Here is a 26,160-nt window from a genome sequence, read left to right as displayed (position 1 = left end):
TTTTTGTACCATCTCCGGGGATACCACCGGATTTTCCGCTTCATGAGCCATATAATGTTTCCGCATTAAAAAGTAGCAGTTTCGCCCGAGAGGTGAAGCAGAGATTGCGATAGCTAATTAGTAGACAGCTATACAATGTAACAATAGCAGTTCTATCGGCCGTATAAGCTTGTAAACATTCGCTTACTCATTAACAAGCATGGTGTCACGCATGCACAAGCGAACATGAATACATCTCAGTCGATGACCGCGTGCACTCGTCAAAACGCTGGAACGAGGAAGCGCAGCAGCGGTGAACTAAGCGAACTAAGCGGTGAACGTGAACTAAGCAGTGAGAACACAGCGTAGGCGAAGCTATCAGCACTCGGCGCACTCTGTGCCCATCGCAGATAGGGCCCGCGCGGCCGCGGTATAAGCAGCTGCCGCCAGATTCGAACGCCGTCCCCTCGCCCCGGTGCCTTGCGCCGTGCGCAAGGCGGCGCGCTTCCTTCCCGCTTTCCTCCCTCGCGCGCACAAGATTGAGCCATGGCACCATGGTCGGCTCACACTCGCACGCTTTCACTCGCACGTACAGCATACGGCGTGCGGCGACTATGTTATCGCCCTTGTACTTTATACGGAACATCACGGTGACGGCGACTGCAGAAATGCGCCTTGGGTGTTCATATAACTGCTATCGCAATAATAAACAAACATAACTAAGGAAGAAAAAATTGTACGTACACTGTCAAAACTAGAAACGCATGTAAATAAGCACTACATATTAGATTTGAACACTATTACAATTTAAGGAAATCATTGTTAGACACGTAAATAAAATCCAAGTCGCCATCGCAGAGCGTATTAGATCCGGGGATTACGCTGCATAACGTTTGATCGTCATTGCAAAGTTTGTTCGACTTAGTGCCACATTTCAATGTTCGCAACATCTTGTGACATCAGCGAGTATGGTATGACGTAATTTAGCAATTTTTAATAAGTTTTCGTTTTCATACTTCAGTTCATTTTTCAAAGAGGCAATAATGAAAAAGGTTTACCAAGCTGATTAAATGGTACTTCTGTAGAAAGTAGCCATGGCCTTGCTCAGGTGAAACGTTTGAAATGATGCGAAGTATTCTATTTCAGATCCGAGTAAGGTTATTATTATTTGAACACGTTATATTTTTTCATATTAGCAAACAAGGTGTGTTGAAAATAAATCAAGAATTATAGATCAATAGCCTTGTGTTTACTGGAAGTAGGTCTTGATTGCGATAAACTAAGCCTATAGTGCGCGCCAACTTTACAGCCTCATTTTCCACGTGCATATCCCAAAGCATAGTTTCGAAAAATATTACACCAAGCGTTTTGAAATGGCTTACCGTTTCACTCTGGTAATTATAGCTTCCCTGATGTAATGAAATTTCCCCGGCGCGAGCGTGACGTAGCGCTCTTCGATGGCCTGAAAGAGGAGCCATGGCGCACGGCACTCTATCGCGAGAGGAGAGGAGGAGGACCATAGGACTTGAAACAGCGCTACCTTCAGAACCGGCCCACATTTTACATTGCACTATATCAGGGCTTGACCCACGAAAGGAACTAGAAGCACGCATACCCGATGCGGAATAGTGGGGGTAACTCGCTAAGAAGGACATTATCTTAAGATTCAGTGCCATTCCGCTCTGTGAAGGAGGATGACCAGCGAAGCTGTGTACGTGGGCCCCTTAATGTCGAACTGCCTATTGCCATGCGTCAAACGCCGTATGCACATCAATGGAAGGCGAGGCGAGACTAGTCCACGATGTTGAGCCTCGTATGATGATGAGGCACCGGTGGGTATACATACCCATGCATTGTTGCAAAACGCGGCACGACATACTAACGAATCCCGGCACCTAGAACAGACACGCACCTCCCCGCACTCCGAGAGGATGCACTGTTTTACCGTATAGCCAAGGCGATCATGCATTGGTCGACGTCCCGCACTGCAGTAATGGTTGTGAGGTCAGTCGAAAACAACAAGCGGTCACACACAACACAGGCTACACAAAATTGATTCCCCACAAGCTCCCTCTGAAACCTGGCCGTTGCTCCGGTGAAACATTCCAAGTTTGCGGGAGCGGGGCCACGTGGACGGTTCGCATTTATTTCTGCCTCACGGTCCTATCGGGCAGCACGCTTACGGGACCGTCACCACAGGAGAGCTGAAGGAAAGGAAAGGAGATAGGCGCTTGGAACGCCGACAAAGAGACATGGCCGACGCGGGTCAAAGGGTATAGTATCTGTTCTTATCAGCTTAATATCCGATGCGGGTTGCGTTTAGACCTAAGATATTAAACTTATTTTTGCAAGGTGGCGGAGGGGTTAAGGCTTGCTTTACCTCCGCCGCGGGTCGGCTCGGTATTGTAATATATCTTTGGGATCGGGCCCACGTATGGGGAGAAATTTTCGATCTAAACGGCTCTTGCCCACGGACACATTTTTAATCAGAACCTAACCATATACCGTTTCGCTGTAAAAAGACGGGAAGCACGTCCCTATAATGTGTCATGTTTAGGCCTACTCGATTTTGTGGCAATTTTTCAGGACACCATAAAGCTTTTCATGGGGGGTTCCGAATCTACATCGCTAAATGCAAGGCCACAGCGTCTCTCCTTTTTTACACAACACTTGTTGCTTTTCTATTACTTATATCACAATAGTGTTTGTTCTTATGCTTCGTGATTTCAGTTACTTACAACGTGGAACTTTTTAAACTTCTGGCGTTAATAAAATTTAGGTACGAATCCCGCCTTAATCTGTCACCTCCCGTTCTGTTGCAGGTATCTCGGCGTGCGCCGTGGTATCTCTGCTCCTCATCATCTTAGGCGTGGGTGTCCTCCTTGGCTTTGACCACGTGTTTAGGTACATTCTTAACAAGGTGAGTAACATCTACGGATATGACTGAGTTCTCACGGTGCTTGGCTATATAACATATAACCCATGCTGGTTATTTTCAGCGAGGTGAGAGTATACTTTTAACTTTTGAAGGTTACATAATCTACGGCGCGGTCAGATAGTTTACTGACCGGTACGCCATTCAGAATTTCACAGGCTTTGTATTTGTTATAGGTGATTGTGGATGCTCTAAACCACAAACATCGTAATCGAGCAGGGCCTACTTGTTTCGCTCACCGGTTCTTCTATTATTATTATTATTATTATTATTATTATTATTATTATTATTATTATTATTATTATTATTATTATTATTATTATTATTATTATTATTATTATCGTCGTCGTCGTCGTCGTCGTCGTCGTTGTTGTTGTTGTTGTTGTTGTTGTTGTTTGTCAGATGGCACAGTGTGACTTGCGACTGAAATTCTGTAAAACAGCCTCAACGACACTACTATAACGAAGCAGCGGAGCTTCTGAGGCGTTCAAGAGTAATACAAAACAGAAGCGGTAGTCGCTTCAAGGCGTCCAAAGGTGTCGTTTTGAGACCCGCTTTTAACAGCGGCAAAATAAGGAGCCATCGCTCTCCTCGCTATTCAGCATGTGATCTTCAAGTGTCTGCCCTTCCTTGACAGTGACCACTATCACAAATGTCCAAAGCGGGAGATACCGCGTGCCGAGCAAACACCAGTTCCAGTTTCAGGGCACGCTGTTCACGCGGCCGGCACGCCACAGCGTGCACTGAGTAAACACAGCTGCGCTTACATGTGCCGCATCAAGTCTCAGCACCACCTGACCGAAAGAACTCGCGCTGCTCGTTTCTATAACTTTAATGGCGAGCGACGGTGTGCACGTGCCGCCGCCGTGCGCGTTCCCCTTTTCTGCCCCTTGAATCGACGCGCTACAAGCTTACATGAATTCGCTCAAGTCCACTTATTAGTGTTCTCGATCTTCGTTGTTGGGGCATATCGATGCACTTTCTAGTACGTTAGGTAGCCAAGGGCGACTTGGGTATAATTGAAAAGGTAGGAAGCTGTACGCCTCTAGCTATTCCATTTCCGTTATAGCGAAAATATGAGTTTGCGGATATAACCAAATTAAAATGATAGTAAAAAAAAGGAACAGCGCGTTGTCTGCGTTCACGTGGATGCAATGCACTACAAGAATGATGCGACACGATCGCCATGAGACAATAAACGCACCAGCACTACCTGTTACGCAGAGACATCCTGAAGCTGTATCAAATACGACAAAGAAATGAAAACAAAGGTGAAAACAAAAGTCATATGTCCGCAGGCACCGCGACTCCTCACCCTTCGACGCGCACGTAGATTAGCGTAAAGAACGAATGGGTGAGGTATAAAGAGTTGAAAATAGAATTGGGAAGCTGATATTAAAGGAAAGTGAAAATGGTGTGAACGAAGCAGTGTGCGCAAAAGCATTTGCGCCTTTTGTAGACGTTACGCGTTCAACGAAGTGTAGACGCACCACAAGCTAGGCTTCGGAATGTGGACAGATGTAGAGAAAACGCGAAAGCTGGGTTGCATGCCTTGTCAGCCTATCATATATATATATATATATATATGTAAAGAAATTGGTTTCGATTACACTTGCTATTTATGTGTTGCTTGCTTCTCCTGACTTTATTTTTCGGTGTGTTTGCGGAATTTCACCGCCTTATTTTGCAACGTGTAATCAGCTGTTCTCCACGACATATTAAAAAGGATCGCTGCACATTAAATAATAACAGTAAAGCTCCGTTACAGTAACATCGCTTACTGTAAACGAAAGCGACGATCCCGATTGAATGCATATGCTTCCTGGTTAAAAAATGCAGGAAGCAGTAAAATCAAATAAACGTGTCACAACAAAACTCTATACGGATGGTGTTGTTACATACCAGAAGCTCACCTTCTTGGAACGACCACGAGGTTTATATTCAGAGCAGAGGGATGCGGTCGGATATCTTTTATGTTTAAACTCACGAATCCGTGCTAAGGACGAAACAGAAGCGAACGGAGCACGCACTACATGCGCGGTACAAAGTTACTTTACGTTCTTTTAATCAGCAGTTCAACTGCCATCGACAAGAGCGAAAAGAATAAGCGGATACTAGCGGATCGATTTGCGTTAGCCACAGGAAGCATAGAGGAAGTAATTATGTTTCATTGGAATGTAAAAATAACAAGGTACAGAAAAATGAAAGTGTACGATAACTTGGCGCAGGTGGCCAAGCCTAGTAGCCTTTCGCATTAGCCGTGTGGTGCTTTGCCAATTAAGCTACTGCGGTGGACCTATCGTGGAGGCGTGCTTGCCAAAAACAGCTAAGGTTTTTTGACCAGTATACTCATTTCTGAGTTAATGCACGCCGATTAATCTATGTTCGCACTGTTTGTTTGTTAACTAATAAGCATCTATATTCGTCAATAAAGCAACCGTGCTGGTTGAAGTAAGGTTTTCTAGTGATGCAGTGGATAAAATAAAGCTAACGATGTGCATTTATTTCAGTAGCAACCGGTAAACTATAACATCGTTCCACTCTCCGATGCGGATTTCCGTAGCCCGTTATAGTCTAACGCTGGCTGCTCTTCTTTCGATGCGCGCTGAGTTATGCACGCGGCGCACTTGCAGGAGGTGTCTCTGTCGGAGCACTCGCGGGCCTTCCCGATGTGGAAGGACGTCAACCACGAAACCAAGATCCGCTTTTTCTTCTTCAACGTCACCAACCCCAACGAGGTACTCATCGGCGAGAAGCCGTCCGTCAAGGAGGTCGGCCCCTACACCTACAGGTGGGCCATCCCGTCCACGCACGCTCAGTATACGCCAAGTTCGGAATATTCCCGAGGAAAAGGAACGGCTTAGGCCGGGGCAAGCGTTTCGACAAGTAGAGTCGTCTTCTACGATAAGCCCTCTTGTAGAAATGATGGCACTCTTTCCTTGTTGTATACCGTGTTTTCTGTGCGTTTCCACATCCCAAATACCACTTTACTTAAGTTGTGCTAGGTAAGTTACGTGATCGGCTATAACACGTCTTCATAACATTCTTCCTTGTCCTGCCAACGCTTATCCAGCCAGCCCAGAGCTGATCGCTTTTCATTTCTACCGATGATGTAACCGTCAGGGCTGTGACGCCCGGCGTGTTCTAGTTGGAATTACGTCAGTGTGGCCGTCTGTAGTAATGAAAAATAAATGTTATACTTCTAGATCCGGGTTTACAAATACTATCTTACGTACAATTTTTTTTTCACTAGGTAGTGTTCAGGCGCCCGCCAGTCACGATAATCATCAGTGATAACGATATATACCATCTCCGCGGCGTCCACGGTACTTACATAAGAAAAGTGTTATGAGTGCGAGCCTAGAATATTTTATATAGGCGTAGCATTAGCAGCGTGGTGGTAGCAACGATCGTTTATCTTGCACTTTAGTGAGAACTACATAAGGTCTCGCAGCAGGGAAAGTGATATTTAATATAAGGAAAGAAAGCAACAACCTAAAGCCGCCTCTCTTTTTTATTTATTTTTCAGCTCCGTTCCTTTGTCCCCTTTTAAGGCCTTGTGTGTGTGTGTGAAGTAAGTCATGCCAGGCTGAGTGTCACGGCCTGTTCCGATTTCTTTCCACAGGGCTGACTGGGTAAAACACAACATAACATTCCATGACAACGGCACCATGTCCTACAAAGAGACCAAGCGTTACTATTTCGACAGACAGAGCTCTGTGGGACCAGAGTCTGACGAAATCATGACCGTCAACGTTCCTTTTGTGGTGAGTGATGCCCTAATAAAGTATTCGAATATTAACTTTGGTGCTTTCGTCCAGGCCCACCAGACGCTATAGAGACGTTACCCCTCACGTGGAATTAATAATTGTTTAATTGGCTCGCGTTTGTTAGCTGTATTGCATATCTCAACGGCTTCTTTTTTTTTTTTACTTTAATAGCGTTTGCTCTTGGAGTAATCGGTTCACACTTGGTTGGATTATAATTGCGCAGAGAGGATGTTGAATGTTTGTTCCGTTTATTTTTCTTTAGCATACCTTGTTTCCTGCGTGTTCCTGAAAGCAATTTAACACCGCAGGTGACTTATTCTTAGTGTCATCAAATTCTCTACAACCATTTGAATTCTCTTTCATCGTTTGCGGAGCATCTGTTCTTAAAACGTCCGTAAGGAATGCAGTTTCTGCACATACTGTAAAACTGCGATACTATATTGCGATGTCAGGTCGCAGAAGCGCACACTGAACGACGTCTTTAATTTCGCTAGGCCTATATAACTGGACATGCAGTATGTAAGCCACACAGTCGCTTATGAAATAACGGAACCGATACATACATATTACATACGAAGAAAGCTCAGTGCATGACATAGGAAGAAGCACAATTTGTGGTGAAACAACTTGGAGTCCTGCGTGTTCATGGTTTGTTGCTGCAAATTGAGAAATTCTTTCCAAACGTCTTCTGAGCGAAAAAAAAGGGGGGAGGGTGATTTTTCAGCCATTGTTCCCCTTATGAGCTCTACAAGGAGACGGCTTCTACAGAGAGAGCCGTCGTCGCCAGCCCCTATGCGGAAGTCATACAGATGCGCTGCAGCCATGTCTCCGGTCAGCGACCGCAGGTTCCCGTCTGGAAACTTCCCTTGCAGTCACTGGAGGCTCACGACGTCGGAAGCGCAATTGTGTTGTCTGGAGAAGGGTGCCAGGCGGGCAGAGTATGTGTGTTTACGCAGACGGGTGGCCGCGGAAACACCTACTAAACACCTGGAAGGCAGGACAATGACCTTCCATGACAAAAGGTTGTCTTACTACTACGGCAGCGACAAACGGTCTCTAGCATATAGTGGCTGTGGGTGTGGACACCTTCTGTGAGAACGGGGGACAAGTGACCAATTGTACCAGAGCCAACGCCTGGAGGCCGCATACATTTATCCCATCTATCAGCGTGCGTTGGCCGAGAAGTCAGACAGCTGACAGAGGTGTCAGGCGGGAAAACTGCACCGTTTGCGACCGATTGGTCCACGAGGCAGGTTGGTCAACCACAGGCTATAGGTACTTCTCGGGACGATCCTAACTCTGAAGGCAGGAACACGACGCGCCTTGTTCATTGTCTTTCTCTCGTTTCATGTTAATAAAGCGTTCAGAAACGAGTAAATTCGGTTACAACAATTATCGAAGAGTTCAAAGTAAAAAAAGAAAAAGGAAAAAGCCCTAGTATGAATCCAATCTGGATTCACTGGGGCTGGAATCTGGATCTGGCTGGGCATCATTTCTTATTGACCGGAGGGTGTCCTTCGCATTTGCCTGAAGATGCCCCAGTTAATTCCAAGGTGGTCGGAACGTTACGCTAAACGATTTTTTTTTTTTTGTCAAAGACGGAGCGAGAATGATCAGCTTCTGCATATAGACAGCTTCTACATGCCTTGGAATCATTGTTTGTCTCAGTTTTCTTTTTTAAGGACAAAACCTCCCGAAAAATATAGACCCCCCCCCCCCCCCCCCCTCGACATATGCGCGTTCTTTATACTTTTCTTTTTCTAATGACATAAATATGCAAGGAGATGTTGGCATTAGAGAATAATATCGGCTGCTTCTTCTAGTGCCTGGAAAAAAAGAACAGGACAGCTGCTCCTACTGCTGTCATACCAAATCGGTATTCTGTATAGAATTGGCGTGCTCGAAAAACATGTTCTCGGTGGATCCTTTTCGGCGCAGACGACGGCGCAGCTGCTGAAGGAGCAGAACTTCATCATCCGCGGCATCGCCTCTCTCTCGCTGTCGGGCCTCGGGCAGCGCATCTTCATCTCCCGCTCCGTGGGGCAGCTCACGTTCGGCGGCTACCCCGACATCTTGGTGCTCCTCGGCTCGGTCATCGACTCCGGCCGGCCGCGGCCGGGCCAGCCGGGCTTCAACATCGGCGACGTGTTCAGCCACGGTTACCGCACCGTCATCGACATGCTAGGCTCGCTGGTCGATCCCGACCGCCAGGGAACCAACGGGAAGTTCGGCTACATGGTCAATGTGAGCATGCCGCCCGCCATCTACGCTAATTTTAATGCGCCGAGCCGTTTTCATTTTTCTTCTTTTTAACTTTCTTTGTCTTTGTCTGAGTTTTCTTTGTCTTCCTTGGCCGAAGCTGTCGTTCGGGAGCAGCAGGCATGCTTTAGATCAATTACAAGACGAAACATTTTTTATGGTAATGACGCTCAGGCTTTTAAGGAGAGGCCCGTGCATGCAGGACAGAGAACTCCGCTGTTATGCAATAGTGGATGCATGCACGTACGCATAACATTATTTATTTATTTATTTATTTGTTTGTTTACTTGTTTGTTTATTTATTTATCTTAATTTTTCTCAAGGCCCGAAAGCAATACAGAGGGGAGCGGTAGGATAACAATGTATATAATGCTCGGTGTAAGGCAGCCTTGAAGTTATTGGACTTCGAGATTAGAGTGATTGAGCCTGGAAGGTAGTTACACTCGGCGCTTCTTCTATAAAATGAGGTGTAAGCAGGATGACAGGTTTTACAAACTTCTGTGTAAATCTATACAGAGACATGGACATTTGCGGCGCGAAAGGGACGGCTTCCATTCTACAAAGGCACGCAATGTTTAAATTGCGAACTCCATGACCTAAATATTCTAGCCTCGCTCGTGCTGTTTGTGCGGCACCAAAGAAACGCCTCTCTCGAAACTTATCGTCGAACGTGTTGAATAACCTGCATCTTCTTAATTCGGAACATCAATCGGCGTTTCATTAACTACACGAGGTTGAACCCTGCAGCGTAATGAAACTAACCGTATGCTTTACGCCGCAGCAAGGCGGAAACATCGAAAGAACGAGCAGCATTATCGCGCGCTCGCCGTGCTACACTGGTTACGATGCTTACAAGAAAGTTCAACTCACCCTCTTACATCTTCCAACTAACCCTCACCCTCTCCCAAGTGATTGGCTACCGCTATAGCGCTCGCCTCTTGTACGTGGCAAATGTGTCGACCCTGTATCGAGGGACCCGACGGGCACTGTAAACCCACCCTTTTCCCTTCAAGTTGCGTTAGTCAATATACTTTCTTCATCTTCCCGGAAGCTGCTTCCCGTATGCTCTTTCAGCTGCTTTATGCATACGATTTTTTTCCCTCTTTAATCCTACGAACGAAACGCTTCATAAGTTATCATTCCTTGTCTTCTGCACCGCGATGTGCTCCTCTCTTTTACGACCGCTTGGTAACATGCTTCTACTCATCTCTTAACGCTTCACAAAGGACAGTTCGGATACATGGTCCGCGTAAGTTCCTACGATCATTACTCGCTCTGTGCACCCAACTATTCTCAGTACTCGTTGGCACGTTCTTTTTTCTTTTTTGTTAATTATCTGCCATGATTTCGCGACGTGCGTCGCTCTTGGTTTCTGTTGCAGAAAAACGACACTGTTGACGGGGAGTACACAATCTTCACCGGTGAAGATGACATCTCCAAAGTGAACAAAGTATACGAGTTTAACAAGCACAGGTAATATATTTTCGTTTCGCATGAGAGCGCTCCTTTTCTTGTTTATTTCTCTCTATCTCTCTATCTTGATCTGCGCGGCCCTGCGCTGTGAGCTTGAGCACAGTGCGACGGAACTTTAAACATTTATTTTTTATCTATCTTCATGTAGGAAACTGGACGTGTGGCAGGGCGATGAATGCAACACGTTAACAGGAACGCGTAAGTATACTTCCACATGTGCATGTATAGTGTGCCCAGAGATGCTCATAGATTCACCTGTTTGAGGAAAAGCACGTTTCGATTGCGACATAAAGCACTATTCTATACGATGAGCATCACATTGTCTACCACCACATGCTGATATGACGACCTCGAACGTTGGTCTTTTCACCGTATAATGGTTTATACGTACTGTACGCCAAGAAAGAAAACTAACATGACGAGCTCTTCTGCTCCAAGCACTTTGCTACTTTTATTGCGATAGCAATTATATGGACGTTCCATTTCTGCCGTCGCCGTCTCCGTGAGGTTCCGTACGAGTGAAAGCGTGTGAGCGTGAGCCGGCGAACGCGGTTCAATCTCGCGTGCGCGAGCGAGGAACGCTGCCCCAGCGGTGCCCTCTCCTGTGGCGCGCGAGGCAGCGCGGTGAGGCGAGGGAGGAGGGTGTTCGTCCCCGGCGGCTACTGCCAACGCTACAACTACGGCGCCTCGTTCACCTCCCCGTCCGCAGCTACTGCGGCGTTGGCCACGCGAATCGCGGACGCCGTGGTAGACGCCTTTGGCGGACGCCGTAGGTACACGTTACCGGCACTCGTGTGCCTTGAAATCGGCCTGCGACGTGGCTAAAGTGCGCCCCCCCCCCGCGGGCCTCATCTTCAAAGCGATCTGCGATGTTTGCAGAGTGCGCGTAGTGCCGGTAGCTTCGTATGCGTTGAAGCGACAGATGCATGGAAGTCAATTGGCTCGCGGCTGCTGCCCCGATTCCTAACTCCAGCGTTTTCACAGACAGTTTCCGCTGTCATGTGATGTGTGTTCATGTTTACCTGTGCGCGCGTGACACCATGCTGGTTAATTTAGTTTAAAAACGTTGACAGGCTAGTTGATTTGAATCGATGATACAATGTGTAAGCGTGACTGAAGAAGGACGTAGAAGGAAGCAGACACACAAAGACAGCGCTGTCTCCATGTGTCTGTTTCTTTCTACGTCCTCGTTGAGTCACGCTTACACATTCTATCATTGTTAATTTAGTAAGTAAGCGAATGCTTACAAGTTTATACGGCCGATAAAACTACTATCTTTACTTCGTACAGCTGTCTAGTATAGTAATCTGCTGTCGCAATCGGTGCTTCGCCTTTCGGGCGGAACTGCGAATTTTTTAGCCCCAGATAATTTTATGGTCAAACGCATTACGTAATAATGGCGGTTTTACCAAGTGCGGACGTTAAAACGAAAGTATCATATATTTGATTTAATTTGCAGGCCCGTTAGAAATCTTTCGATAGCCCGATAAAGCCTATTCTAGAAATGCGGCAACTTTCGGCTGGCAATGGAGCCGGTATCTTTTCACGTCCTGTCAAACAGTTTCTCGTAATCTCGCCTGAGGCAAGCGTTGGTTACGCGTCAGTTGAAATAAAAATTTTAGAAGGACAAGTTAATTTAATATACCTTCGTAGAATATATCTTGGGCAGTTCTTCATACATCCTGATAAAATTGCACTCATTTATTACATGCAATCAAAACTCACTCAAATTTACATTGAGATTGACGGAAAGATCTCTAGATTTGAGAAGCTATAACGAATAAAACACACACACAGCTCCATTTGGTTTTACGATTGCATCCGCATCGGTACTGCCAAAATAAACGAGTTCATATTTTCTCCTTGCTTGATGTTACTCGCAAACAGACGAAGACAGCGCAGGGAAATGGAGCGCAATTCTCTCTTATGGTATCTTCGACTGGCCGTTTGGGAACGCTCTAGACCGCTCTCGCGAGCGTCGTCGTCTTCGGCTGGTTGAAAGGGGGTGCGCGCCTTGCGTTCGGCTGGTTCTTTTCGATCACTCTCCTCCATCTTCGAGCGAGCCCTGTCGTCGGAGCAGTCGTCGAGATCGAGAGCGTTTCCACAAACGTCATCAAAGCACCGCGTCGCCGCTGTTGGCCACTGTTGGCGACGGTCCACCGTAACCTAGGCAACCTAGGCCACTGCATGCTGACGCATGGCATAGCATAGCTGGCGTTTCGAGGAACGCTCGTCCCACCGGCGCGTCAGCCGGTTTTCCCGCCAGCGCCGGGAGCTTTGGATAGGCGAAACGTCGGACATTGGCAGTAGTCCCGTGATTATGCATCTGCCATTTCCTCCTCTGAGAGCGAGTAAAACGTTCGGCTTGCGGCTTGTCGTCTACTTCTGAGTTCGTGGAACGCCGATCTGCCCGGCTCTGCTTCGGGGGATGGAGGCGGACAGGCGAAGATACCATTAGATTATGGCGGATGGATAGTTCAGATACACATATACAACGCTAGAGTGGGCACGTGCTAACAATGGCGCACAGGCTTCGTGCGGCATATGGGTCATTGGTTGCGTACGTCATTTATTGTGCTTCGGGCATGCGGTCAGCAGCGCAATCTTACAATCTGGTGGATTTTCCTGTTTTCTTTTCAAATGAATAATAGTTTTCTATAGGGGTGATCTATAAGTATGTCGGCAGACATTTAAAGTGTTTCCATTATTATTTTTACAATCCACACTCTCTAGAGCGCAGTACTTATTATAAAGTTTGTTCAACGTTGGCAATATGAGAAGACAGCTTTGAGATTAACAGTGCAACTCCGTCAATTGTCAGTGCTGGCAGTATAGTGTGTACAACACAGGCTCAGTGTAGTCACGTGACAGGACATTGTTTCCTACAAGAAATGGATGCATCAAGCGTCATTTCCGCATACAAGTCATTTATAAGCGGGAAATAGCCGTTGCATAATGCGGGTATGCTCATCGCCGACGGACGGCTCGGCGTTTAGAATGCAGCATACAATGCTCCAAGGGCTCTTAACTGCATGGTACATTTTTGCCTGCAAATCGTGCACTGGCAAGCCTTCTCAACGCCACCTGCTGTGCAGGGAGCCTTTTCAATGACGCAGTTTCCGAGGGTTGTCACAGCAGCGCAGGAGGGGCCGTTAGCATGAACTCGTAGACTCTACCGCCTCGCTCCCGACGTCGCCCGTGCTTGGATCAATGTCTTGAACTCCCGGTCTTCGTGGCATTGCTACAATTGCGCTTATACGACTGCAATCACATCATGACGAAACAGGTTCCCTATATTTGACGTAATAGTTCTGCAGAAACCCGCATGGAGAAGTAATTAATAAAGGGAAAATGAGACGTCCACCCAATCATAGCAACTGGTGGGAGCGGCAGCGAACTCACTGCTGCAGAAAAGGGTGGATTGAGACGCAGCACGATTTTCCGAAATGCAAACTTGAGTGAGAGCAATACACTATCCGGGATTAGGTCGGATGGTCGGCGTAGCATAGCGCGGACTTGTGATGCCGGAATCAAATACCCATAACCTCAGATCATGCAGTGCGAAAGGTCATGTATGAAACAAACTTTCCTTACATGGCGCAGGAAGGTGATAGCCAAGGATCAATGTGAGGGTGGATTTATTTTAGGGACTTGCTGTAGAAAGTGACATATGGCGCATTTTGATTCGGCCTGGCACGAGCTTGCATGCACTTGCGCCGCGGCTTGCCAACATTTTTTTCAGCATGCAGCGCGCTGTGATTGGCGACGCGCGTCAACGTGAGTAGGGAATGAAAAAGCCCACAAAAACGAGGAAAGGAAATAAATAAAGCAATAAAAAACTATTTTACGACCCACAGCCACAACCTGGCAATGACTTTTCAAAGTCGTGATGGGGAGGGTTAGTAGCTTCTGATTAGTTTTGCGGCGTGCAGTTCTTTAATTAACGTGCACTAAAAGCAAGTACGACACGCAACCGCTATTGCACAGCAGTCGATTCAGAAAATGCGGCTGCCGCTGCTGGGAATCGAATAAAGACGAGAAAGTTAAAACTTTCGTAATTTTACTAGAGTGAGTGAGTGAGTGAATAAACTTTTATTTGGTCCAGCGAAACGCGATAAAACACGCACCCGGCTAATCCCACGACGGGACTGACAGATCTAGTCTGCCGGCCCGATCGCGGAATGTTTATATTAGGCTGTTTTAGCAGAACGTGTAGCAGAACGTTTTTGACGGTCCGCTCCGCTCAGCGGGGTAGCGGAAGCGCAAGTGCGCATGCGCGACCCGTTCAGCCGTGAGCGGGCGAGCGGACGGGAGCCCCCTCTCCGCTAGAAAGCTTTCTCAGCGGAGCGCGGCGAGCGGGTCAAGCGGGTCTAGCGAAGCAGAATGGCTGCCCCCAGTGCTGCTGGACCGTCAACGAGCTCGTTTGAATGGGGATTTGTAAAGCGCAAACCTAGAGTACACTTTAGGAGACACGAAGATCTTCTACTTCGGGAGGTTGTGGCCATGAACCCGTTACAGAACCCTGCCATGTGCGCGCGTTTGTTTATACGGACCACGTTTTAGGTGTACTGAAATAGCAATAAACCTTGCTTTGGCTACAACACAGCGTAACGGCTTCGTTAATGTAAGGATTATATATATATATATATATATATATATATATATATATATATATATATATAAGAAATGAAAATGCAATGTATTGCATGAAATGCCTTCAGACATTTGAGTAATTCCAAATATATTATTTTATTGCGGCAATTCTTACAACTTGAGTATTATCTTCATAGCGGTTTTACCTTCTGCAGCAAGGTGGCGCGTCAGGCGAGCACATGCCTTTCGGACGCAGCGGGGCGCTCCGCTAAAACTGATTCTTCGTCCGCCGCTCCGCTAACTGTGAGCGGGTACGCGAGAACGGAGCGGACCGTCAAAAACGTTAACGCGATAGCGTTAAGAAGCCCGTGTCCCGCGTCGGCGTTGGGCGTCGCTTCGGCAAAAGGAATTTCGAACCGAATTCCGAACCCGGCATACCCAACCACTTCTCTACCATCAAAGTTGCTCATACCTTGTCTTTCATTCTTTACAAAGTTATTCCTCGGAATTTTCAGAACGGCAGTCCACAGACAAATAAATGTAACGAAAAAGAAAAAAAAAAACACCGACAGCACATGTCCTTTATGTTAGCCCTTCTCAGACTGAAATATTAAAAGTGCAAAACAATAAAAGGAGATCGACCCATGCAAGAGGCCGCGTTTCTACCAGAAAGCTCGCCTTCTGCATAGCGTTCGCAGCCAGCATTTCCCGATAAACGTTATGGTTACATAAGCTGCATTAGTCAGGAAGCGTGAAAAGCAGTAAGAGGTCTTTGAACGCTATCGCATTCCACTCTTAAAGGCAAAGATTAAGTGTCCTCCAAATTTTGCCAAAGTGTCCACCAAGGACACTCCAGGCGAATTTTTGCTGTGATGATTAAGTCCAAGCACGATAAAATTATATAGCGCCTCTGGCACCGTATGCTGTGGGTGCAAGGGTAAGCCCTGAAACTTTTGTGTTCGTATGTGGCCTGTCCAGCCCCTCCTCCCCCTCATGTACCTCCCTGTACCCAGTCAAGTAGGTGCCCTCTCCCCAAAAAGAAAATTCTGGCTATGCCAATGGTACTTTGTTACTCCTTTCGATGTTTTGCCCTTCAGGCAAAAAAAAGTTTTTTTTCTCTTCGCGCTCAGTAGATCAATTTGGATTAGTGTAGCAGCATTGAATAAAGTTATGGTGTCACTGCATGTGGTCTTGAAGCCCTACAACCCTAGGGTAAATAAACAGTCACGTAGAATGTCCAGTGTGTAAATGCCTTAATACCTCATTGTGATTTTTCTTTTTAAAATTTTCTAGTTGGACATATTCGGCCACCCCTGTCAAAGAGCAATGAACAAGTTGTCTTCATCCCGGACATTTGCAGGTTTCTACCTTTAATTTTTACCACTTCTATATATTATGTTTTAACACTAATTATGCTATGAAAATTTTGTTTTGAACCTCCAGGTCAATCCCAACAGAAAATGTAGGCTACGAATCATTCAAGGGCTTGAAAGTGAAGCGCTTCATAGCTGGTCCCACAGCATTTGACAGTGGGCAACTGCGAAGTGAGAATGAATGCTTCGCTGCTGGCAGAACATTGCCTGACGGGGGAGCAAACCTTGGTCCTTGCAAGCAAGGCATGTATTTGGCTTTATTAACTCACTGTGACATTTCATTATTTTGTTCCAACGTTCTTCATTGCAGCCCAACTGGTACAGCACTTTAAAGGCCCACATGAAGCATACTATACATGTTCATTGTCTAACCACTTTGACAATTACATTTTCATTAGAGTTATCTTAATCGTGTTTGTAATGTGAATGTGCAGTAAATGCGGCAATTGTATGTGCACCAATAAGTTGAAGTAAATGAGTGCGTGTGGAAATAACATGATGTAAATATATAATATATTATGTTAAAAAGTGCTTCTTCGAACTAATAACCCTTAAAGCAATCTCGTTTTATGTTCGTGCAAATATGGTATATTTTTCTTTACTACTAGTCAAGTGGCGTGTGGGCAAGTTCTTTGCATTCAAGAAAGCTAAAATGTGAGACAGGACCAACATTGTTTTTTGTTTTATAAGGCAATGTTTAGAGAAGATGTGTATTATCAAAACATCTTGCAAATCCAAATGACTTCTTGTGTAGCAGAAGAAAATGTAAGAGAAGTTGCATTTATGCCGTTACAGTTCACAGAAGATATTTTTATTGCGTGCTGATGGCACTATGTCTTTTGTGCAGGTGCTCCACTTGTGCTTTCATTTCCTCATTTCTTGTATGCCGACTCATCCTATCGAGCTGATGTTGATGGCATGAACCCAGATCCCAAAAGACATCAGTTCTTCTTCCACATTGAACCTGTAAGTTATGGCATTGGCGATATCAAATTTCATGCAGTAAAAACAAATATCCTTTTACCTTAATTCTCACTGCAGACACTTGGTGTGACCGTTAATGTTCGAGGTCGGATACAAGTGAGCGTCGTCTTGGAGCGAGTGTTTGGTCTTGGGTATGCTAACAATTTCTTTTGTTTATTTGCAAGTGCTAGAATGCCTGCTAATATCACTGCTTTAACCATGTCCATGGCACCTGCATAGTCAACCTGATGCAGTGATGCAAAATACTATTTTACAAAACCTGCCTACAGTCGTGATGATTGTGTGGGCTTCTGAACTGTGGCAATCTCAAGCGCGAATCTCATGCCTCAACCTACTTCAGCACTTGCACACTTCCCAGCATTAAGCAGTGTCGAACATGGAGTGTACTGGCTTTCAAGATACTGTGCAATCCTGTGCAAAAATCTGACAACACCCATGGCACTGCGCCAGACAGTACAAAAGCAGAGCGGCTATAAAGGGGGTGAGCGTGAGCATCTGATCCCCCCAAAATTTTGTTCTGTCATCCAATCGCCACCTACATACCACCACGAAATGCTGATTAGTGATCGAGTTCCCTCCTGCAACCCCTACAAAAATTGAGAATCTTGCTCTGCCCCCAAAGTAAAAATTCTGGCACTGCCCCTGCATAAAAGTATGAAGACTTGAAGGGCAAGCCTTATTATTATCAGAAAGAAATCCTATTAAGAGTCCCTACATCAGCAAGGAAAGAACTAAGACAAGTTCATGACTTTCCAGAAACATGTTACTATAGCAATAAATTTATCTTTATTACAGGCCTTTTTCTCGAGTTGCAGAAGGTGTGCTGCCACTCTTTTGGCAAGAAACGGTAAGCCTGCCTGCTTTTGCTTTTATGATGGTGAAGCAAAACTTCAACCACTTGTCTGCTTTCAGCGTGTTGAAGCGAGGGATGGCACAGTCAAGTTGCTGAGGACCATTGTTCAACTGCCCGAGTACTCTCAGTGGGGCTCTGTTGGCCTCATTGTCATCAGCTCACTGCTACTGGCTGCTTCAACGTTCCTGCTGTTCAGGTGCAAATTTCACCTAATGTAAAGCATTGCCCTAACATTCTTCAATCATTGCTAATTCTGCTTTAAGTGCTGACAAAGACAGTGATGTTTGTAAATTCTTAGACGGCCCTAATTTTCAACAAGCTTGTCCATGTCTTCTATATATCACCTGCAAAATAATGTGACACAAACAAAGAGCTTCAGAAGAACCAAGGGCATGACAATAAGTAAATAGCTTAATATGTCTACAAACTGAATTTCGTTTTCCTGTAGCATTCACAAGACTAATTTGATCACGACAAAGAAAGATGTATACCGACCAAGTAAAACTTATTAAAAGACAACACGTTCCAGCTTCCATACGAAAGCCTTGTTCACAATGGGGCGAAAAAGGTTGAAGTGCCTGTTTAAATAGGTTTTAGCATGTGGCGCAAGCACCGTGCGTAAGACGGGGGGAGGGTCCCTTTGTTTCAATTGAGCATGTGTTCTGTTGATTGTATTTCGAGAGACACCAGGTACAGATGTGAAATCCAGTTTCTTTCCTGGCCAAATTAGACTAGATTTCATCCAGTCAATATTGTGCATAGCCATTGCTGTGTGCTCTGCCAAAGCATTTGAAACCACTCTTCTCTTATCCACATCGTTTTGATGTTGGCACAGCTGCTGTTTAAAGTTGCCCGTTGTCTCCCCTATGTAGACGCAATCACAATCCGCTCAGGGGATCTTGTAAACAACGCCAGGAAAAGCTTCTTTCAACAGCCTGCCCTTCCCACTAACGAGTGCATGCCTCAGTTTGCACACAGGAACGTGAGCCACCTCAACATCATATTTATGCAGCATTCGTGATAAGGTCTTGCTTATCCTGGGCCCGTAAGGAATGGAAGTGCGTTTCTTTGGAGGGGCACTGCTAGCTTGGAAAGGGTTTAACAAATGGTGTTCCACAGCATTCATGAATGCAGAGGGGTAAGCGCTTGTCAAAAGATCTTTCTGGATTGTCTGCACATCGAAATTTAGGCCTTCAGGTTTCGTGAAAATGCAGTTCACACAGCCCAACAGGGAGGCAACTACTGACCTCTTGTGAGCGTCAGGGTGCATAGACAAGAAATTCAGGTACTGGCCAGTGTGTGTACTCTTTCTGAAAACACTGAAAGAAAGTGCGCTATTGCTTCTTTTCACCAATACATCCAAAAAAGGCAGCTTCTGGTCTGTCTCCATCTCAACCGTGAACTGAATGGAATCTGCTTGATTGTTTAGATGCGTGGCAAAAGCTTCCAAAGCACAGTGCTTGATTAAGCATAAACAATCATCAACGTAGCGTTGACGGTTGGATGGGACTGGACTGGATGTTCACATCTGTGGAAACCTGGGAGTCAATCTATTCCCTTCCGCTGAAGAGTTGAAAGCATTCCTGTGGCACTGTGAAGTACACGTTCTGTGGGTTGATGTGAATGTAATGTCAAATAGAACAAAGCTTTGGTGGACTCTTCTTTTCAGCTGTGGCAGCATGCATTTCCACCATGCCCCCATTGAAGGAATATGTTGCTGTCTTAGAGTGATGGTAGAAACCCAAGAAGGGGCTAGAAACCAGCACTAATGTTTTGTTTACCTCTCTATAATGAAGCCACTTTGCACTATAATGACCACTTCAAGTAAATACCTTAGTAATGCTCTTGTTTCTTTGTTCCAGGCCAAGGGTAACAAGGAGGGAGATCACCAAAGTGCAGCCCATTGCTATAGATGTAAAGAAGTCTGGGGATGCGACTTGCACTGACATGTTTCCGACCAAGGTGGAGCGCATTCTGCAGAATGGCCTTGACCGTCTGCCCAACTCATTTGGGATCACAGCAGTGCGTAACAACTTCATCAATGAGCTCAAGAACACCAGGAGGACTTCTGAGCCATCTGCACCCGCCGATATTGACATCTATAAGACGTGACTGCCTGTCACTCTTAGACTGCAAGATATTTCTTGTACATAATACTCTTGCTCTTCAGTGGACCGTAGAGGTACCATGTCCTAATTGATTTCACAGTGAATCACCATGAAACTGTGACAAATTATGTACATAGTTCCCTCCTACATTTTATACACCCTGTAATAACTTTTGTGCGTGCCGTGCTGTGCCTTGAACAGGACTGCTGCCAAAGCAAGAAGTAAGAGTTCAGGCAAGATGTTATGCTGCTGCAGCAGTGTTACAAAAATGCCATATTTTGTATACTCTGCATGCACAGCAAGCAATGCTCTTTGGGAACCAAATGGAACTGCCATTTTTACACTTGCATTTCTTTGCAGTCCATTTTGATGGTCATGGGCATATATGTTTTTGTACAATGCATGTGAGTAACTGCTTAACAGTTCCCATATCATGTGCTTTCTTAAGTATGTCAAATGATATGGCATAGGTTTCATAAATGAAAATGTCTCTTTAATAAATGAGTGATGTGTGTGCTCCAAATGTAAGTGTGAGAAGACTGTTTATATGCTGAGGGGTCATATGGCTTTACATCTGTGCCTTGCATCAAGTACAAATTACAGTCTGCGGCCTATTTATACAATCCTCTGACATGCTTAGATCAACTTTATGCTGGGTCCTGTGGGGATACTTGAATGTATTAAACTTTATTTGGGAAAGGCGGGAATGTCTAAAAGGTAGTCTGGTACATTTGGTTATGTTATCCTACCATATGTAGTTGTTTCTTGTGACTTACAAGCCTTAACAGAACCTTCAACTTATTCATGTGAACATGTCAGACTTATGTAAATACGTGTATTGTGCTTTGTCAGTGTGAAAGTCACTCAGTTAAAGCACAAATCTATGTGGGAACTGTAGAAATAAGGCTGATGTCAAGCTATTTAGCTCTTCTGTGTATGAGGCTCTGTACACTACAAACGGGCCAAAAAACCTCGGACTTGACAAATTCACCAACTATTTAGGTTGAGATTTTTTGAGTTATGTAAATAGATTTTCTGTCCTGTCCTTTTTTTCTTTCCACACAGACAAGCAGCCATATAGCAGTGCTCATAACTTGTTTTTTTTTTTTTTTATGAGTTGTTTCTGTTGATACTTCAGCCACATTCCAGAAGCAACCTCTAGGATTTCCTGTTTTTACATCTGTGATAGTCCATAAGTTTTTCAGAGTGTGAATTGTGAACCTAGAAAAATAAAAATTCTGCACCACATCAAGCTTTCCATGTTGCAAAACAATGTATTCTCTCAAGAATACTTCATTGATTGCTTATGGCTTCAGAGAAGTATGTATGCCTAAATACCATTGCCAAGTGGGTGAACCACTAGGTCAAGAAGCTGCATATGTTGCTACAGAAGGGTGATGTTGCGCAGTGTACCAGGTAAGTTTTCAGTACCATAAACTTCTTGGGGGTGCTTGTGCTACCAACAAGTATTTCAGTGCACTAGCTGATTAAAATAGTTGCATGAAACTTATTAGTACTGTAAAACTCTGTTACCATATGGTAATAAAGTTGAGAATAATGTGCCTGGTTGATGTCAAATTTCACTATCACAGAAGTTGCTCCAAAATGGCAAGCAGCATTGCTTCAGTACATTAAAATTCTCCATAAGGTTGTTCTCATCAAAGACAGCACAAATGTGCTGCATGAAGTGCTATTTCATCTGTGACCACTGCAGAGGTGACAGACATTTTGAAAATTGTGATAGAAAGCATCTCTCTCTTTCCATTCAAGTAACCTGAGAACAGAGGGAGCCACCTAATATGGGAATCTTGCAGCGTGTGAGACAGCCGGAGGCTATGCTTTGCAAAAGGCTCGCCAACATTCAGTCAGCCCGGACATGTTGTATATCTATGGGCAACCGGAGCTGAAACATTGCATGTCAAAGCAGCACCGTAGCACATAGCCTAGCAGTTGGAGGAAGCAATGTTTAGCAGGAGATGCTGCGATTTCGTGCTGGCAGATGCATTGCTCATCTTGAGGCACATGTATCCAACATCTGACCTGACTGCACACTAGCATGCTGGAATGCAGGAGCACATGTGCTCTGTTCATGGACAGAGCTTGGGTGGATGCATTGGACGGCCAGCGTTAGCTAGTGTTGATTGATGTAGGTCTGTTATCATTCAAAATAGGATACCGTTTTCATGGCAACCTTAGTAGGCGGCATCAGCATATTTTATTAGGACAAAGCCAAACTGGATTTAGGTTTTAGTGGCTCCTGGACTTGTAGAAAGATAGTAACGTTGAATCCTGCAGGAAAATAGAAAATTGCTCAACTTGCATTTTATTTCATGCTAAAGTGCAATATTATTTGCCTTATCAATATTATATACTGGCTGCTATTGACACATTGTTGAAGAGATTTTTATCAGCAGGAGGCCATTGTGAATTGTCCATTTCCAAAGTGGTGCTGCCACTCCTCTCTCATTTTTATATCCTCTTTTTGCACATCTGTTCTATGCAACGATCATGCATATTCTACTTTGGAATGCCATACTAACAATAAATTGTAAGTTAATTATTGCTTTTACTGTTACTTGAAATTAGCAATCTCATCCAGTAAACAAAAAAGACTTTGTAGGCTATGGCTTAGAAGTATTTTCAAGAGCTTCGACAGATATCCCATTTCTGACTTGGAATTGGTGGCAGGACATGCTGATCCAGGAAGCCACATTGACCATTCATGCTTCTACAAGGCTTTTTGATAAGTGCACTGAGTGAGCAAAAGGAATTCGACACTGTGGAGAACTAATGCATTTCAGCAATAAGATAAACTTTACATAACTTTTGTGTAAAATAATTGAAAACAAGGGTAGACATGATTAGCAAATTGAAAGAGATGGGGGGGGGGGCAAGGAAATATGTACTGCACAGTCAGCCAAGAACAAGCTGCTCTAATGAAAATCGCATTGCTCTTGCTTTCTAAATTTAAGACTCGGGAGAGGGCATTGTAAATCTTAATTGCCCAACTGAATTGTTTATCTAAAAAATTACCGACGATTACGTTACTTCCTAATGCGAAATTTGAGCGCAGCAAATAAGTCTCGACGGCGGCGATGAGCCTCCGCTTCGGCGGCGCGAACTGCAGGGTCTTCTCGGCGGCGGCGATGAGCTTCTGCTTCAGCCTCCTGCTGGTTGCTCTCGACGGCGGCGATGAGCCTCCGCTTCGGCGGCGCGAACGGCAGGGTCTTCTCGGCGGCGGCGCTTCGGCGACGCGTACTCCTGGATCATCTCGACGGCGGCGACGGTAAGCTTCTGCTTCGGCGGCACGCACCTCTGGATTCTGACGGCGACGGCGCTGGGCCTCTGCTCTGGCAGCTCGTTTAGCAGCAGCAGCAGCAGCAGCAGACGGAGGACTTCCATCGGTCGTCTCGCTCATGGCTCAGAAAGAACTGGCAGATAATTTCGCAGTGGCGAACGGCAGCGGCAATTTCGGCTCGGGCGGTGCACATATACAGATCCGCCGCCACCGATCTGGCTCTCTGATTGCCACCGCACAGGGCGAACGGCAGCGGCAATTTCGGCTCGGGCGGTGCACATATACAGATCCGCCGCCACCGATCTGGCTCTCTGATTGCCACCGCACAGGGGTTGCATTGGAGGAGGAGCGAAGAAAGGAATTAAGTTCGAGCCGGCGCTTTGACAACCGGAGACTCGCAGGAAGAGGGGGGAGGGGGGCGGCGTGTACACCCAGCGGCAAACGATGGGGGCAGAAGCCGGGCTTTAGCTCTCCCCGAAAATTTTCCAGCCGGCACCCTGCTCCCCTTTTATGCCTGGCACGTCGCCTATGAGCAAAGGTACAAAGGTACATTTCCTTCGAACGCCCATTCTAGACAAGTACAGCATGGTACATGCTTTCAGGACCAAGGGCTTGCTCAAGGTAATACTTTATTATGCACCAGACATGGGGAACTTAACAGGGAATGATGGAACCTACCCCCCCCCCCCCCCCCCTCCCGAGAAAATATCCTGGCTACGCGCCTCAATTAGACCACACATATTTAGTGCAATCTCATCAAGACCACTTCGTCTTAAACGCCCGGTGAAGAATAACTAGTAGAGTACCCCTGCCAAGCGGGCGGTAGTGGACTTCTCCTCAGCCGGCGCCATGACGAGACGTTCATTTGAGGGATCGCCAATCGTTTGTGCGCAGGCGCGAGTAAGAGCGGGCGCGAGGGAGAAAATCTGGGGGTTTTTGCTCTTTGAATATATGACTCTTCCTAGGTACTTCGGAGGAGGCTGCTTAGCGTGTGTTGTAGGCTTTTGTCTCTAGGCGTGCCGGCATTGCGGAGGGGGGTACAGTTTCTTAACAACGCTCGGACGCTGGCTGCCGGCGTTGTTAAGTAGTTGAAGCAGCGGGCTAAGTCAGTCGTGGCGGATCGTAGCTTTCTCGCGCTTTGCGGCGATTTACCTTTTAAATAACATCACAGATGTTTATGTGGGAGCACTAGCCACCGTAGTAGAGCCTGGGCCGCATAAATTGAAAATTTAGAAGGCAAAGCGCCTTAGCAACCGCGGTTGAACGAAAGTGGTTGAAAGGCCGCCGGTGACGATGTCTGACTCAGCATCAGCGCCACAGGCGCGAGAAAGCCTGTCCGACGTGCCTTCAGAGGCAAAATTCTGACTGGTGTTGCAAAGTCGCGGCCGGGGCGCGGTAGTGCTGAACTTTGCGTCACAAGTTGGCGGCTGGACGTAACTATATTTATTCTATAGTGTTTGTTACTAATTGTAACAACCTGTCATTATTTCGCATTATTGGCGGCGCCTCCAGGACACCAAAGCGGCAGCGGGGACACCACAGCTAGAAGCCGGACTGGTCCGTGGCTTGGGGCTGGCACACTATCAGCTTCCGCGGCCCCAACCCTCGAGCCGCTCTGCTTCCAGCCTTGATCCCCCCGCTACCCCTTGGGTGCCCTGGAGATCCTGCGCCGTCTGCTTTATTATAACCTCAGGTGCTCTCCTGAGGCCTCCGTTTGCCGGTTACACGTGCCCTCTTGGAGAAGTGCTCGTAAAAGAATCCAAGCTATCGTCGCGACGAAAGAAAGCGACCCGCGATTTACACAACACCAGTCAGAACCTTGCCCCTTCAGACACAGCGACCACGAAATGGGGCGTCCGTGCCCACTGCCTCACCGCGCGCGCTGCCAGCGGCGGAGTGTAATAAACTCGACCGCACTCCGCAATGCCGGCATGTATGGGGGACAAACTCATACAAGTTTGTATAGGTGTTCTGTGCTCATACAGCGCGCGCTGAGAAACCTCCTCCGTAGTGCCTGCGCACAAACTGGCGATACCTCAAATGAACATCCGTGCTCGACTCCACTCCGCAATGCCGGAACGCCTAGGGACAAACAATTCCTCCGTAGTACCTAGGTAGAGTCGCATATTTAAAGAGCAAATGCCCCCAAATTTTCTCTCTCGCGCCCTTTTTTGTAGGAAACCACGGAGGTTTCCTTCCTCCATGATGCTCGCGCTCGCTCCTACTCGCGCCTGCGCACAAACGACTAACGATCCCTCAAATGAACGTCTCGTGGCGCCATGTATTGCGGCGATAAGTGCCAAGTATGGGTAAAAGGAATTGGACACTGTGGAGGACGTATGCATTTGGGCAATAAAATAAATTTTACATAAGTTTTGTGTAAAAACGCAAAAATGAAAGCTTTCAAGTCTCACGTGACTAAGTTCTAGGGGACGACGGCGCGGATGGTAGGAAGTCAATCTAGGGAAGTCGAGACAGTCTAGGTACTTCTGTTACGGTACCATGACGGTACTCAATATTCGCGCCATATATCTA

At 46.1% G+C, this 26,160-nt stretch overlaps 1 protein-coding gene and 1 non-coding gene across 2 annotated transcripts in view; both read left to right on the top strand.

Moving 5' to 3' along the window:
- Window positions 1-21,575, top strand: part of LOC126535859 (scavenger receptor class B member 1-like) — a 56,064-nt gene extending 34,489 nt beyond the window's left edge. Inside the window, exons 3-15 of the mRNA XM_050182702.2 lie at window positions 2,802-2,899; window positions 5,548-5,705; window positions 6,540-6,681; window positions 8,623-8,928; window positions 10,325-10,416; window positions 10,565-10,614; window positions 16,303-16,369; window positions 16,453-16,625; window positions 17,230-17,348; window positions 17,424-17,497; window positions 18,162-18,213; window positions 18,279-18,415; window positions 20,082-21,575. Coding sequence (XP_050038659.1) covers window positions 2,802-2,899; window positions 5,548-5,705; window positions 6,540-6,681; window positions 8,623-8,928; window positions 10,325-10,416; window positions 10,565-10,614; window positions 16,303-16,369; window positions 16,453-16,625; window positions 17,230-17,348; window positions 17,424-17,497; window positions 18,162-18,213; window positions 18,279-18,415; window positions 20,082-20,331 — 1,718 coding nt within the window. The 3' untranslated portion in view covers window positions 20,332-21,575. The remainder of the gene's footprint in view (window positions 1-2,801; window positions 2,900-5,547; window positions 5,706-6,539; window positions 6,682-8,622; window positions 8,929-10,324; window positions 10,417-10,564; window positions 10,615-16,302; window positions 16,370-16,452; window positions 16,626-17,229; window positions 17,349-17,423; window positions 17,498-18,161; window positions 18,214-18,278; window positions 18,416-20,081) is intronic.
- LOC126536078 (U2 spliceosomal RNA) lies at window positions 2,232-2,415 on the top strand. Its single transcript, XR_007600605.1, has one exon. It is a non-coding gene; the product is annotated as a U2 spliceosomal RNA (small nuclear RNA).
- Window positions 21,576-26,160: the final 4,585 nt, after the last annotated feature.

The sequence above is a fragment of the Dermacentor andersoni genome, chromosome 4, assembly GCF_023375885.2.
Source record: "Dermacentor andersoni chromosome 4, qqDerAnde1_hic_scaffold, whole genome shotgun sequence".
Classification (NCBI taxonomy): domain Eukaryota; kingdom Metazoa; phylum Arthropoda; class Arachnida; order Ixodida; family Ixodidae; genus Dermacentor; species Dermacentor andersoni.
Note: the sequence above shows the minus strand (reverse complement) of the source record. Positions and strands in the feature narration are given on the sequence as shown.